A 16,470-nucleotide genomic window follows, 5' to 3' on the forward strand; every position below is an offset into this window, starting at 1 on the left:
TAACCTCATGTAATTATGGACTGGACTGTTGTTTCTCTTTGTTTATTTAATTAAGCTGGTCTTGCCATAATATGGACTTGTTCTCTTACCAAATATGGTTATCTTCTGTATACCATTCTGTATACCATTCCTAACTTGACACAACACAACTGATTGGCTCAAATGCATTAAGAAGGAAAGAAATTCCACAAATTAGCTTTTATAAGGCACACCTGTTAATGTAAATACATTCCAGGTGACTACCTCATGAATCTGGTTGAGCGAATACCAAAAGTGAGCAAAGCTGTCATCAAGGCAAAGGGTGGCTATTTTGAAGAATCTCAAAAATGAAATACATTTTGATTTGTTTACATGTTTTTGGTTACAATATGATTCCATATGTGTTCTTTCACACGTAGTTTTGATGTATTCACTATAATTTTACAATGTAGAAAATAGTAAAAATAAAAACCCTTGAATGATTAAATGTGTCCAAACCTTGGACTGGTACTGTCTGTAATTTTATCATACACTTCAACTGTGAGAGATGGAATCTAAAAGAAAAATCCAGAAAATCACATTGTTTGATTTTTAAGTAATTATTAGCATTTTTTGTGTGGCAAGTATTTGATACATCAGAAAAGCAGAACTTATTATTTGGTACAGAAACATTTGTTTGCAATTACAGAGATCATACTTTTCCTGTAGTTCTTGGCCAGGTTTGCACACACTGCAGCAGGGATTTTGGCCCACTCCTCCATTACAGACCTTCTCCAGATCCTTCAGGTTTCGGGGCTGTCGCTGGGCAATACGGACTTTCAGCTCCCTCCAAAGATGTTCTATTGGGTTCAGGTCTGGAGACTGGCTAGGCCACTCCAGGACCTTGAGATGCTTCTTACGGAGCCACTCCTTAATTGCCCTGGCTGTGTGTTTTGGGTCGTTGTCATGCTGGAAGACCCAGCCACGACCCATCTTCAATGCTCTTACTGAAGCAAGGAGGTTGTTGGCCAAGATCTCGCGATACATGCCCCCATCCATCCTCCCCTCAATATGGTGCAGTCGTCCTGTCCCCTTTGCAGAAAAGCATCCCCATAGAATGATGTTTCCACCTCCATGCTTCACGGTTGGGATGGTGTTCTTGGGGTTGTACTCATTCTTCTTCCAAAAAGCTCTATTTTTGTCTCATCAGACCACATGACCTTCTCCCATTCCTCCTCTGGATCATCCAGATGGTCATTGGCAAACTTCAGACGGGCCTGGACATGCGCTGTTTTGAGCAGGGGGACATTGCGTGTGCTGCAAGATTTTAATCCATGACGGCGTAGTGTGTTACTAATGGTTTTCTTTGAGACTGTGGTCCCAGCTCTCTTCGGGTCATTGACAAGGTCCAGCCGTGTGGTTCTGGGCTGATCCCTCACCTTCCTCATGATCATTGATGCCCCACGAGGTGAGATCTTGCATGGAGCCCCAGACCGAGGGTGATTGATCGTCATCTTGAACTTCCATTTTCTAATAATTGCGCCAACAGTTGTTGCCTTCTCACCAAGCTGCTTGCCTATTGACCTGTAGCCCATCCCAGCCTTGTACAGGTCTACAATTTTACCCCTGATGTCCTTACACAACTCTCTGGTCTTGGCCATTGTGGAGAGGTTGGAATCTGTTTGATTGAGTGTGTGGACAGGTGTCTTTTATACATGTAACGAGTTCAAACAGGTGCTGTTAATACAGGTAATGAGTGGAGAACAGGAGGGCTTCTTAAATAAAAACTAACAGGTCTGTGAGAGCCGGAATTCTTACTGGTTGGTAGGCGATCAAATACTTATGTCATGCAATAAAATGCAAATGAATTACAATGTCATACAATGTGATTTTCCGGATTTCTGTTTCAGATTCCGTCTCTCACAGTTGAAGTGTACCTATGATAAAAAATTACAGACCTCTACATGCTTTGTAAGTAGGAAAACCTACAAAATCGGCAGTGTATCAAATACTTGTTCTCCCCACTGTATATAAATATCTGTACCAATAGCCATGTGAGAATCTCTGGTATTTTAACCTATTTCTAAGGCAATTATTTCACATGTTGAACTTGACTAGGGTGTCAAAATTGCTGGCATGGGCCTGCAAAGGGAGCTGCATCACATATACTTAAAATAACATTGAGTGTCTGCGGTTGGGTTCAGGACTAGTTCTTGCATGAGCGAGTGGGAGTCGGAAAATAAGTCAGCAGCAGCAGGAAGGTGTGGTATAAAAATCAGTCCCGCACAGACCTCTACTGTGGACATCAATTGTATTGAACAAAAATATAAATTCAACATGCAACAACTTCAAAGATTTTACTGAGTTACAGTTCATATAAGGAAATCAGTATATTTAAATGAATTAATAGACCCTAATCTATGGATTTCACATGACAGATATGCATCTGTTGGTCACTGATACCTTAAAAAAAAGTTAGGGGCGTGGATCGGAAAACCAGTCAGTATCTAGTGTGACCACCATTTACCTCATACAGCGCGGCAAATCTCCTTTGTATATAATTGATATCAGGCTGTTGACTGTGGCCTCTAGAATGTTGTCCCACTCCTCTTCAATAGCTGTGCGAAGTTTCTGGATATTGGCGGGAACTGGAACACTTTGTCGTACATGTCGACCCAGAGCATCCCTAACATGCTTAATGGGTGGCATATCTGGTGAGTATGCAGGCCAAGAAAGAACTGGGACATTTTCAGTTTCCAGGAATTGTGTACAGACAACGTTGACATCAGCAAACCGCTCGCCCCCATGATACCAAATTCTCTAAAATGATGTTAGAGCCCTGTTATGGCCTTTTTATTGTCCCCAGCACAAGGTGCACCTGTGTAATTATCATGTTTAATTACACAACATTTGATAGAAATAAGCTTTTTGTGCATATTGAGTGCCGGGTTTCATTTTATTTCCCCCAGCAGCAGTAGAAGTCAAAATAGAGGACAGCCATTAGGGAAGATGATGTGCATCAGCGACAAACAGCACATCTTTATCATGACCCCATCACAATCTCCCAATTCACGGTCATTAGCTGTGTGTTCCATCATCACCAAGGTGCCCAAGACTGTGACAAATCAATTGTCAAGAGAGTGCTATGAGGATATGATTGGGGGAAGCACGGACGAAATGCAGCAATAATCAAGCAATAATCAAGCGCACCCACATAAAAAGTGATTAAGTCCCCTTGAGCAAAGAATAAGGGCTGAAATTTAATAAAAAAACAAACCCTCCTCGCTAATTGCAAATGTGAGGCCTGGCGCTGAAGAGCCAACCCCTTTTTCTCAAACCGCTTCCCCTCTCCTCCTTGCCTATTTGTGGAAAGACAGAGAGCTCGTCACTAAAGACACATATCCTTAACTTCTCCAACTCCCCATCAGCACTTTTCTATGTTTTCAGAGATGCTAACTCTTAGATGAATCTAGGCAGCTTCCAAGCAAGACAGTTGACACCAACACTTGTTTGGTTCCTGCTGCATAGCACAGCTGGCAAATGTGACAGCATATAAATCGTAATGGTCAAATACAAACACTCCAAGTGCACGTACAGACACAAACAACAAGATAATCAGTTGAGATAATCACACATCTCAACAAGTAGATGTACATGCTAATGCATGTCTGTGTCACAAATAGCACCTTATGCCCTATATAGTGCACTACACTGTAAAAATGTCCTGTTATTTTACAGTAACTTACAGTCAGAGAGTTGTCTATAATTACCGTAGAAAAGGTACAGCGTGTTAGCGTACCGTATTTTACGGTATCCAATACTGTTACTGTAATATTTTTTACCATTGTTTTTATGATCACTGACAAGCAACTGGCTGCCTGTAAATTACCGTAAAACAACAGTACAGTGCATTACTGTAATCGTATGACGGTATTTGTAAAAAAATTAATTGATATGTTCTTGTTCATCAACCTTAGCTTATTGCACTGACTGTAAGTCACTCTGGATAAGAGCATCTGCTAAATGACCAAAATGTAAATGTGAAAAATTAAGACTTGCAAAGCACACGGCTGGGGATTATTTTAATAAGCTCCGCCCCCAAACAAGGCAACATTTGATCAAAATACAAATAGTTAGAGAGTGGCACACATTAGAATAATACCCTACAGTGTGCTTTGCACCTGTTCATTTTTACATTTACATTTTGGGCATTTAGCAGATGCTCTTATCCAGAGTGACTAACAGTCAGTGCAATAAACTAAAGTAGATGAACATGAACATATCAGAGTCATAGCAAGTAAACATTTTATGTCCACAGCTTTGTCTCTGTGTACCCCTCCATTAGCATGCTGCACACTGGCCAAGTGATTAAATCTATCTAGACTTTGTTTATCAATAGGTTTGTCTGGGGATCTGAATGTTCCTGCCAGTAACTGTGTTGCCCCTGACAATTTTGATCCCTTTAACACTCAATGTCCTAATGCATTCCATGCAGACAGTCACCATCCACCAGCCATGCGCCAGACAGTCATCCTTTTGGCTAGGTCTTATTGAACTCACCATAGAGAGAGGAAGAGAGAGAGAGAGAGAGAGAGAGAGAGGGAGGGAGGAAGAGAGAGAGAGAGAGAGAGAGAGAGAGAGAGAGAGAGAGAAGCACAATCCCTGCATCCTCCTCTCTGTAGCACAGTGGAGGAGAGGGCTCAACTTTTCAGTACAGTACGTCTCAAATGGCTTCCTATTTACTTATATACTAATATAGAGCACTACATTTGACCAGAGCCCTGTAGCAGCAGTAGCAGTAGCAGCGGTAGCAGTAGTAGCAGTAACAGTAGCAGCTGTAATAAAAGAGCACTGTACTGTATATGGAATAGGTTGCCATTTTGGAAGTAACTTGTAGTGCATTCGGCAAGTATTCAGACCCTTTTAACTTTTCCACATTTTGTTACGTTACAGCCTTATTCTAAAATTGATTAAACTGTTTTTTTTACTCACCAGTACCCCGTAATGACAAAGCAAAAACAGTTTCTTAGAAATCTTTGCAAATTTATAACAAATACAAAACTGAAATATCACAATTACATAAATATTCAAACCCTTTACTGAGTACTTTGTTGAAGCACATTTGGCAGTGTTGATGCTACAAGCTTGGCACACCTGTATTTGGAGAGTTTCTCCCATTCTTCTCTGCAGATCCTCTCAAGCTCTGTCAGGTTGGATGGGGAGCATCGCCGCATAGCTATTTTCAGGTCACTCCAGAGATGCTCGATCGGGTTCAAGTCCGGGCTCTGGCTGGGCCACTCAAGGACATTCAGAGACTCTTTCCGAAGCCACTCCTGCATTGTCTTGGCTATGTGCTTAGGGTCATTGTCCTGTTGAAAGGTGAACCTTTACAACAGTCTGAGGTCCTGAGCGCTCTGGAGCAGGTTTTTATCAAGAATCTCTCTGTACTTTGCTCCATTCATCATGCCCTCTATCCTGACTAGTCTCCCATTGAAAAACATCCCAAAAGCATGATGCTGCCACTACCATGCTTCATCGTAGGGATGGTGCCAGGTTTCTTCCAGACGTGACGATTGGCATTCAGGCCAAATAGTTCAATCTTTGTTTCATCAGACCAGAGAATCTTGTTTCTCATGGTCTGAGAGTCCTTAAGGTGCCTTTTTGGAAAACTCCAAGCAGCCTATGATGTGCCTTTTACTGAGGAGTGGCTTCCGTCTGGCCACTACCATAAAGTCCTGATTGGTGGAGTGCTGCAGAGATGGTTGTCCTCACAGACAAACTCTGGATCTCTTTCAGAGTGACCATCGGGTTCTTGGTCACCTCCCTGACCAAGGCCCTTTTCCCCTGATTGCTCGGTTACAAACTTCTTCCATTTAAGAATGCTGGAGGCCACTGTGTTCTTGGGGTCCTTCAATGCTGCATATTTGGTACCCTTCCTCAGATCTGTGCCTTGACACAATCCTGTCTCGGAGCTCTACGGACAATTCCTTCGACCTCATGGCTTTGTTTTTGCTCTGGCATGTACTGTCAACTGTGGGACCTGATATAGACAGGTGTGTGCCTTTCCAAATCATGTCCAATCAATTGAATTTACCCCAGGTGGATTCCAATCAAGTTGTAGAAACATCTCAAGAATGATCAATGGAAACAGGATGCACAGGAGCTCAATTTCGAGTCTCATAGCAAACTCCTGAATACTAATTTAAATAAGGTATTTCTAAAAACCTGTTTTCACTTTGTCGTTATGGAGCATTGTGTGTAGATTGATGAGAAAAAAAATATTCAATCAATTTTAGAGTAAGGACGTAACGTAGCAAAATGTGGAAGAATACTTTCAGAATGCACTGTATGTCTTATTGGTTAAAATAATAAAGAAAAAACTAGCTGACTCTCCCTTAGTGGCCAATCAAGACACGACTCACCTAGCGATGATTTGCCTGCCCTGAGGAGAGAGAGGAGGAAGCAGCTCAGTAGAGAGGATTTATAATTATTTGTATGTGGACACTCACAGCTAACTGACAGGCAGTCCCCCACACATCTTTCCATCCGCTCCTCATGACATTGCAGTTGTTTTTCATATGGCCTTCATTATTTCCACACACACACACACAAGCACACACACGCATACACACACACATACACACCCATACACACAGACAGTGATGATGTATGTTCAGCTCTTTTCGGACAGGCCCGTTGATGTACTGTATTAACAAAATGAACACTAATTACATCCAAAAGGCGGGGAGTCATGAACATTTCTGAGTGATCATCTTTAATGAACTATAAATAAATGATCCCTGACTACTGGTATTGAATGCATTAGAAGTCACACTGCATAGAGATGTAGCCGTTTACAAAGTATGTGTAACGGCGTTCTTCGTTTGTTGCAAGAGAGTCGGACAGAAATGCAGCGTGTTGGTTACTCATGTTGTTTAATGAAACAAATGACGAATACATGAAAATACTGAGACAAAATACAAAACAACAAAACGGAACATGAAACCTAAGTACAGCCTATCTGGTGAAACTACACAGAGACAGGAACAATCACCCACGAAATACAAAGTGAAACCCAGGCTACCTAAATACGGTTCCCAATCAGAGACAACGAGAATCACCTGACTCTGATTGAGAACCGCCTCAGGCAGCCAAACCTATGCAACACCCCTACTCAGCCACAATCCCAATAACTAAAAAACCCCACTACGAAATACAACAACATAAACCCAGGTCACACCCTGGCCTGACCAACTAATTAACGAAAACACAAAATACTAAGACCAAGGCGTGACAGAAACCCCCCCCTAAGGTGCGGACTCCCGGACGCACCTCAAAACCATAGGGAGGGTCCGGGTGGGCATCTGTCCATGGTGGCGGTTCCGGCTCGGGACGTTGACCCCACACCATAAATGTCATAGTTCCTCCCCTTCGCGTCCTGGGATGATCCACCCTCGCCGCCGACCATGGCCTAATAGTCCTCACCCAGAACCCCACTGAACTGAGGAGCAGCTCGTGACTGAGGGGCAGCTCGGGACTGAGGCAGCTCGGGACTGAGGGGAAGCTCGGGACTGAGGGGCAGGCCAGTACTGAGAGAAAGCCCAGCACTGAGAGGAAGCCCAGTACTGAGAGGAAGCCCAGTACTGAGATGAAGCCCAGCCAGGCAGTTGAATCCGGCAGATCCTGGCTGACTGGCGGATCTGGAAGAGTCTGGTTGACTAGCAGATCTGGAAGAGTCTGGTTGACTAGCAGATCTGGAAGAGTCTGGCTGACTGGCAGATCTGGAAGAGTCTGGCTGACTGGCAGATCTGGAAGAGTCTGGCTGACTGGCAGATCTGGAAGAGTCTGGCTGACTGGCAGATCTGGAAGAGTCTGGTTGACTGGAAGAGTCTGGCTGACTGGCAGATCTGGAAGAGTCTGGCAGACTAGCAGATCTGGAAGAGTCTGGCTGACTGGCAGATCTGGAAGAGTCTGGTTGACTGGCAGATCTGGAAGAGTCTGGCTGACTGGCGGATCCTGGCAGACTGACGGCTCTGGCTGCTTCATGCTGACTGACGGCTCTGGCTGCTCCATGCTGACTGGCGGCTCTGGCTGCTCCATGCAGATTGACAGCTCTGGCGGCTTCTTGCAGACTGACAGCTCTCACTGTTCCATGCAGACTAACAGCTTTTGCAGCTCCTTGCCGACTGGCAGCTCCTTGCAGACTGGCAGCTCCTTGCAGACTGGCAACTCCATGCAGACTGGCAACTCCATGCAGACTGGCAACTCCATGCAGACTGGCAGCTCTAGCTGCTCCATGCAGACTGGCAGCTCTGGCTGCTCCATGCAGACTGGCAGCTCTGGCTGCTCCATGCAGACTGGCAGCTCAGGCTGCTCCGAACAGGCAGGAGGCTCCGGCAGCACTGGAGAGGAGAAAGGCTCCGACAGCGCAGGAGAGGCGAGGCGCACTGTAGGCCTGATGCGTGGTACTGGCACTGGTGGTATTGGGCCGAAGACACGCACAGGAAGCCTGGTGCGGGGAGCTGCTACCGGAGGGCTGGGGTGTGGAGGTGGTACTGGATAGACCGGACCGTGCAGGCGCACTGGAGCTCTTGAGCACCGAGCCTGCCCAACCTTACCCGGTTGAATACTCTCGGTCGCCCTGCCAGTGCGGCGAGGTGGAATAGCCCGCACTGGGCTATGTAGGCGAACCGGAGACACCGAGCGCAAGGCTGGTGCCATGTAAGCCGGCCCAAGGAGACGCACTGGGGACCAGATGCGTAGAGCCGGCTTCATGGCATTTGGCTCGACGCTCAATCTAGCCCGGCCGATACGCGGAGTTGAAATATACCGCACCGGGCTATGCACCCGCACTGGGGACATTGTGCGCACCACTGCATAACACGGTGCCTGCCCGGTCTCTCTAGCCCCCCGGTAAGCACAGGGAGTCTGCGCAGGTCTCCCACCTGGCGTAGCCACACTCCCTGTAAGCCCCCTCCCAAGAAATTTTTGGGGTTTATTCCCGGGCTTTACTCTGCGCCGTCGTGATTGCCTCTCCAACTCCATTCTCCTATAGCCCCCTTCGCACTGCTCCAGCGAATCCCAGGAGGGCTCCGGCACTCTCTCTGGGTCGTCCGCCCACCTGTCTATTTCTTCCCACGTCATATACTCCAAGCCTCTGCTGTCCATAACATCCTCCCTTCGCTGCTGCCTGTTAACATGCTGCTCGGTCCGAGTGTGGTGGGTGATTCTGTAACGGCGTTCTTCGTTTGTTGCAAGAGAGTCGGACCCGAAATGCAGCGTGTTGGTTGCTCATGTTGTTTAATGAAACAAATGACGAACACATGAAAATACTGAGACAAAATACAAAACAACAAAACGGAACATGAAACCGAAGTACAGCCTATCTGGTGAAACTACACAGAGACAGGAACAATCACCCACGAAATACAAAGTGAAACCCAGGCTACCTAAATACGGTTCCCAATCAGAGACAACGAGAATCACCTGACTCTGATTGAGAACCGCCTCAGGCAGCCAAACCTATGCAACACCCCTACTCAGCCGCAATCCCAATAACTAAAAAACCCCACTACGAAATACAACAACATAAACCCATGTCACACCCTGGCCTGACCAACTAATTAACGAAAACACAAAATACTAAGACCAAGGCGTGACAGTATGTCTGTTAGAGCATTGAGTGGTCTTCCTAGTAGATTTAGCCTATCAATATTGGCCATCGAATATGATGTTATGGCTTTTATGTCAATCAGGATTTTCCTGACTCTGCTGGAATCAAATGCATTACAAGTATCAGAAGTGCACTCTACATGGAGTTGTAGCCATAGCCCCAAAGGAAGCTTTCTGTAACACCATCTACCTAACAGGTTCAACCTTTGATGCTGATCAGTATTGTCCATCTGATTTGGTTTTATGACTTCTGTGTCAGTCTTGTTGTTCCCATGTGGCCTAACAAACTGTGTCTTCCCCTATAGTGTTGGATGTTGGGGTACTGACCCGTAACCTGTTATCACTCCTGGCTTTGGAAAGGGACCAGTCACCATATGCTCAGTGGCTCACACTCTCTTCAGCGACTGTGATATATTAGCTCTTGCCAAATAAGTCAATGGCCAAATTAGCACTCTGACCGCAGGCTAAATTACATTTATGTGCTTGTACTTGCAGAGTGCCTCCTTCGGACATGTAAGTGGTTTCTTCTCCTGTAGTGAGGTGTTGTTTATTTCCTCCCTACATCCTGATTTCTCCAAACACTACACACCCTGATCATAATACTTGCATGTATAATGCACATTTAAAATCTATAATATTACATTTACTCTATTACTCCAGGTTCTTTCCTGCAGTCTCCATCACTCATGGGAAGTGTAAACAGCCTGTTTCAATGTGTGCTTTTGTATGGTTGGTGGGTTGTCATTAACTTAATCCTGATTCCTGATTAGGAGAGTAAAAACTCAATGGGATCTTTGACTCCCTATCTAATTAGAGGCTCTGATGTGTACCAGAGAAAGGACAGTTTGCTCCCATCAAGTGGCAAGCCTTACAATCAGCCAGCAGCTTTTTAATTAGGGATTCATTTGGCTCGGCACAGTTTTGATTAGATTTGGACCCGGTACCTTTCGCACTGCTCAACTTAATGTTGTGAAATGCAGAGGGGAACAAGGGGAGATGGGGTCAGATGTGTGTAGGGGAGGGGTAATTCCTGACATGCAGAAGGACACCAGCAATTAAGTATTTTTTATGTCCCCTGCTGTTTTGTATTTGTCTAATTGAGATAATCATTGTAATCGGAACTCAATAGCCTGTTATTGCCAGTGCAAATCAGCTGACAACTAGACCGTGACTCCAAACCATCCCTTAGGTGCTGTCCTGCAGGACTACTAGAGTTCTTTGTAAATAGAGTATTTCACCACCAACAACCCCTGCTGACTTAATGCAGTACTCCTTGTCTGTCACTCACTGGGAGTCTACTTCACATGCTCACTCAGGGGGAGTGTACCTCATCAATAATGGCTACCTCATAAATTCAGTAATGGCAACCTCATATGCTTCATAATGGCTACCTTCAGTGGTGGAGTTAGTGGAGGGAAAACACACGTAAATGCTGCTTACGCACCTTTTTTTATTTTGCACAAGCACTTACCTACTGATCTCTGAAAAAGACATTGAGAATATGTCGTTCAAACGAGATACTAAGTCGTCCAAACAAGTTATTTCGTAGTTTAAATGGCTTATTATCTGTTCAAACGACTTAATTGGGCCTCATTTTTATGCAGTGCCAGTTGTGCTATTGAGACCTTTGCTGCAGCCATTCATTCACTAAATCCCTCCATTGATATGATTATTCATTGACAGTTCTTTGATAGAGCTGCTTTTGAATGCCAGAGAATCTAAGTGGGCCAACAATATCAGACGGTTTTACCAATTTTACTGCCGATTCTGCCACTTATCCACATTGCTCCAAATGTCAAATGTTTTCAGTGTCATTTGACCTCAGGTTTGCTCCTACTGCTCAGCATCATCATTCCGAAGGTTGCATGTACATTCCAAGTGGTAAATTATTTATTTTTTACCCTATCCAAAACCTTCACCCTTAAAATGGTAACCTGGAGTTGCTACATACTTTTTTTGACTTATAAACTCATATGTACACGTTGATTATTAAAGAATATAACGTATAAATGCCTCACGAGCTTATTTTAACTGTCATACCACATCAGAACCCAACATATAATCTTGCTTTACTCAAATGTTTATAACAAAGTAAATGTAAACAACATTTTTGCATCAAAACATGGTTAAAACTACCCTGAACAGAAAAATAAGTGCAGCATGCAACAATTTGAATGTTTTTACTGAGTTACATTTCACATAAGGAAATCAGTCAATTTAAATACATTCATGACTCGGAATACAGATACCCATCTCTTGGTCACAGATACCTTTTAAAAAAGGTAGGGGTGTGGATCAAAAAACCAGTCAGTATCTGGTGTCCATAATTTGCCTCATGCAGCGCGACACATGTCCTTCGCATAGAGTTGATTGTGACCTGTGGAATGTTGTCCCACTCCTCTTCAATGTATCCTGGATATTGGTGGGAACTGGAACACGCTGTCATACACATCGATCCCGAGCATCCCAAACGTGCTCAATGGTTGACATATCTGGTGAGTATGCAGGCCATGGAAGAACTGGGACATTTTCAGCTTCCAGGAATTGTGTACAGATCCTTGCGACATGGGACTGTGAATTATCATGCTCAAACATGAGGTGAAGGCGGCAGATGAATGGCACGACAAAGGGCCTCAGGATCTCATCATGGTGTCTCTGTGCATTCAACTTGTCATCGATAAAATGCAATTGCGTTCATTGTCCGTAGCGTATGCCTGCCCATACCATAACCCCACCACCACCATGGGGCAGTATGTTCACAACGTTGACATCAACAAATCGCTCACCCACACATCACTATACACACTGTCCAGTACACTGTCCAGTACAGTTGAAATCGGGATTCATCCGTGAACAGCACACTTGTCCAGCGTGCCAGTGGCCATCAAAGGTGAGCATTTGCCAAACTGCATTCAGGTCAACACCCTTGTGCCGGCGACGAGCACCCTGATGAGCTTCACTGAGACGGTTTCTGACGAGCACCCTGATGAGCTTCACTGAGACGGTTTCTGACAGACATTCTTTGGTTGTGCAAACACACAGTTTAATCAGCTGTCCGGTGGGCTGGTCTCAGACAATCCTGCAGGTGAAGAAGCTGGATATAGAGGTCTTGGTCTTGGTCTGGGGTGGTTACACGTGGCAGGGGTTGTGAGGTCGATTGGACATCCTGCCAAATTCTCTAAAACAATGTCGGAGGTGGCTTATGGTACAGAAATTAACATTCAATTCTCTGACAACAGTTCTGGTGGACATTCCTGCAGTCAGCATGCCAATTGCACGTTCCCTCAAAACTTGAGACATCTGTGACAAAACTGCACATTTTAGAGTGGCCAATTATTGACTACACCACCTATGTAATGATCATGCTGTTTAATCAGCTTCTTGATATGCCACACCTGTCAGGTAGATGGATTATCTTGGCAAAGGAGAGCTGCTCACTAACAGATATATAAACAAATGTGTGCACAAAATTTGAGTATCGAACATTTCTGGGATTTTTTATTTCTGCTCATCAAACATGGGACAAACACTTTACATGTTGCATTTATATTTTTGTTCAGTATATAATGTTGATATGGATTGTCACTCCTTGCATCCATAGCACTTTATTATTGTTTCAACTGCTGATTGCCCCTTTAAATTAAGCATCTGGAATTAATGAATGAAGGTGCTGAGTAGGAGGAGCAGCCAAGGGTGCCAAAAACATGGATACATGTCAGAATATGAAGTCAAATTGGTAAAACCGTGAGATCATGTTGGCCCACGCATGCTTTTGCATTCAAACGCAGCCCTATCAAAAACTGCCAATTAGTAATCATATCAATGGATGGAATCAGTGAATGAATGGCTGCATCAATGGTCTGACAAGCACAACTGGCACTGCATAACAAATGACACCTTATTAAAAGAAAATAACAATTAAGTTGTTTGAACGAGATAAGTAATTCAAATGAGATATTAAGTTCCAAGAGTCAAATTTTGTTGGACATTTTTTGTCCTTGGGCTTCAGGAGTTCTGTATATGCTCAATAATGGTTGGGGTAGATACATATGCAATGCAATATGAAAATGGTGCTGCTATCATGAAGCATTATTGCTGTGAAGTCATGTTGGGTGGCAGGTAGACTAGTGGTTAGGGTGTTGGGCCAGCAACCAAAATATCACAGGTTTGAATACCTTAATCTACAAAGTGGAAAAATCTGATGTGTCCTTGAGCAAGGCACTTAACCCTCATTTGCTGTAAAACTATAACTGACCCCGTAAAACAAACATATTTTATGGTTTTGCTTTTAAGTTCCAACTAAAACGGTCAGGTAATTGGGATTTGGTAAAGCAGGTGACTATTACCGTAAGACCTTCACAGGATACAAACTAAAACGGTCAACTAATTGGGATTTGGTTAAAAGCAGGTGAATAATATGAGATTTGTTGTTAGTATTTGTTGTGAAGTTCTGAGCAGAATAACTGGCATGAGAGTGGCAATTCTCAAGTTATCAATTATGCCTGAACAAACTGCTTGGTTTTCTCTCCCATGTTTTGCTCTCTTACTGAGAATTAAGCGTTAGTAAGTGTAGCCAATCTACGCCACCTTTTTACTTAAAGAGGTGAGGACCTCTGATAATTACCAAACACCATATCAACAATCTATAATAATACAGGTTCTTTACCAACATAGGTGGAGCATGGAAATAAAAAGTTTAGAATAAAGTTTCAAATAGAAACCCTTTCATTTGTTCTGCAGCAGCATAGTTTCAGTTTGTAGATTCCGTAGAATTGTAGGGTGATGTCCTCTAATAATCTTCAGAGAGGTCCACTTATAAATATAACAATCTTCGGCGCTGTCAGTTGTAAAGTCATTCTGGTACAATTATTATCTTGACAAGAGCATACAAACAAAATGCATTGTTGAGGGAGACGTGCCACAGGGAGAAGGAGAGTGTTTCCTGGCTGAACAGCACATATTTACGACAACCAGGCTGCCTCACTGGAATTTGGACTAAAGACACATTCACCGCTTTCGTCTTCCCCAGGCACGCCTATTTGCACACGTGTAAAAGCAATCTGCTGGCACAGGGAAACACTGGCAAACACATGTTTAGTAATCCCTGGCTAAAGCTTTGTCTATGACATTTTGAATATGTTACATTGAATAATGTAAGACGCACAGGTTTGTCTGATGTACAGTATTAGCTTACCAGCCCACTCACAACTAATAGGCTTCCTTTGATTTTCTAGAGAATATCTCCATATTTTGTAGCATTTTGGACTGGCATTTAGCACTTGTTAAATATTTAAGTTTTACAATTGCTATAACTGAAAGGAGTTAATTATCTAATAATTCTGGTTATGCAATGTAGTAGAGCTCTGATATGTTGTCTCTGGTCTCTCTTACAGCTTCATTCCAACTCAGACAAAGGGGATGGCTCCGTAAGGTACATTCTGAGCGGGGAAGGTGCTGGGAGTATATTCATCATCAACGAGGTGACAGGAGATATTCATGCAACTGAGAGTCTGGACCGGGAAAGGAAAGCACACTACGTCCTCCACGCACAAGCCTTCGACCGCAACACCGAAAAGCCCCTCGAACCAAAGTCGGAATTCATCATCAAAGTCCAGGACATCAATGACAATGCCCCCAAATTTCCAGATGGTCCCTTTGTAGCTGCTGTGCCTGAGATGTCTCAAGTGGGTAAGGACAGCCCTGTAATTTGCTACCTGCTTCCAATAAGTTAACTTGACTTTGCAGTATGCAAATACTAGATAAAAGACGTGGTGGCCATTTTGGCATTGTTGGAGTGTGTCCTTTATCTAGAAATTCTTATTTACAACATGTTATTATTTAAATAATTGGAATCTCAAGAAATAGATTGCGAATTGAAAACATCTGGCACAAGACCTCTGGGTTTAAGACATTCTAAAAGATTTAACCCGACTATTTAACCCGACTATTAAAACTCTAACCCTGTTACACTACTAAATTAATTGTTAAAAGCCCATACATAGTTTTATAGTGTACACGTACAACAACAGGATGATAAAAACACGCAACATGTTCCATGTTCTCAGTTGTTTCCTCTCTTTTCATTTCCATTTTCATATTTTTGTGTGGCAGTGGAGTCTTCCCTCCTTCCCTCTTTCTTTCTTTCTTTCTTTCTCTTTTTGAGAGAGAGAAAGGAAGGTCTTTATGAAGCACTCAATAGTGCTCTCCGTCATCCCTCCGTCCCTCCCTCAAGACTCTGCAAGCCTCTGGAAACCTCTCCATCAAGGAGAGAAAGAGTCCAGTTGCCTCCTCCTGAAATGCCTGCATCATGTGGCAGCATCTGTTGTCTCTCCATTTTAGCTATGGACTAACAAAAGCTGTTTTAGTGTTTTTTCAGTGCAATGGATTTCTCTCTGCCTGGCAGCCAAATGGCTCTAAAATGTTTTGCTGAAAAATATCAGACTTGGGTCCAAAAAGTGTTGTGTTTTGCCCAGAATGGTGGCAAGCTTATATCATCATCTTTTAGACACTTGATCAGATTTTTCAAAGTTGGTGATGATTGGTCTATCAATGCCACTTTTTGTGTTCTTTGAGAAGCTATCCTCCTTTCTGTCCACATTCACCCATTTTGGTGTTTATCGTTTTGAGCTTCTTAGGTGCTTTTGAAAAATGACAAAGTGATGGCCTGGGGTGGTCTAGCGAATAGGGCCTTCAGTGGAATTCACTCAGTGTACTGTATAGACCTGCACTGTAAACCCCAATGTGATGTCATGACTCAAAATACGCATGTAATATATCTGAGTACAGTTACTTATAGTGATTTGTAGTCATTACTCAAACCAATAGAGTCACTGTGACCAT

The 16,470-nt window shown here is 43.6% G+C and overlaps 1 protein-coding gene across 1 annotated transcript in view; it reads left to right on the forward strand.

The window, feature by feature from the left end:
- The window catches only part of LOC135523160 (cadherin-18-like), a 217,440-nt gene that overhangs the window by 63,703 nt on the left and 137,267 nt on the right, over positions 1-16,470 (forward strand). Inside the window, exon 3 of the mRNA XM_064949884.1 lies at positions 15,024-15,318. Within this exon, the coding sequence (XP_064805956.1) occupies positions 15,024-15,318 (295 nt within the window). The remainder of the gene's footprint in view (positions 1-15,023; positions 15,319-16,470) is intronic.

This window comes from Oncorhynchus masou, chromosome 30 (genome assembly GCF_036934945.1).
Source record: "Oncorhynchus masou masou isolate Uvic2021 chromosome 30, UVic_Omas_1.1, whole genome shotgun sequence".
NCBI classification, from domain to species: Eukaryota; Metazoa; Chordata; class Actinopteri; order Salmoniformes; family Salmonidae; genus Oncorhynchus; species Oncorhynchus masou.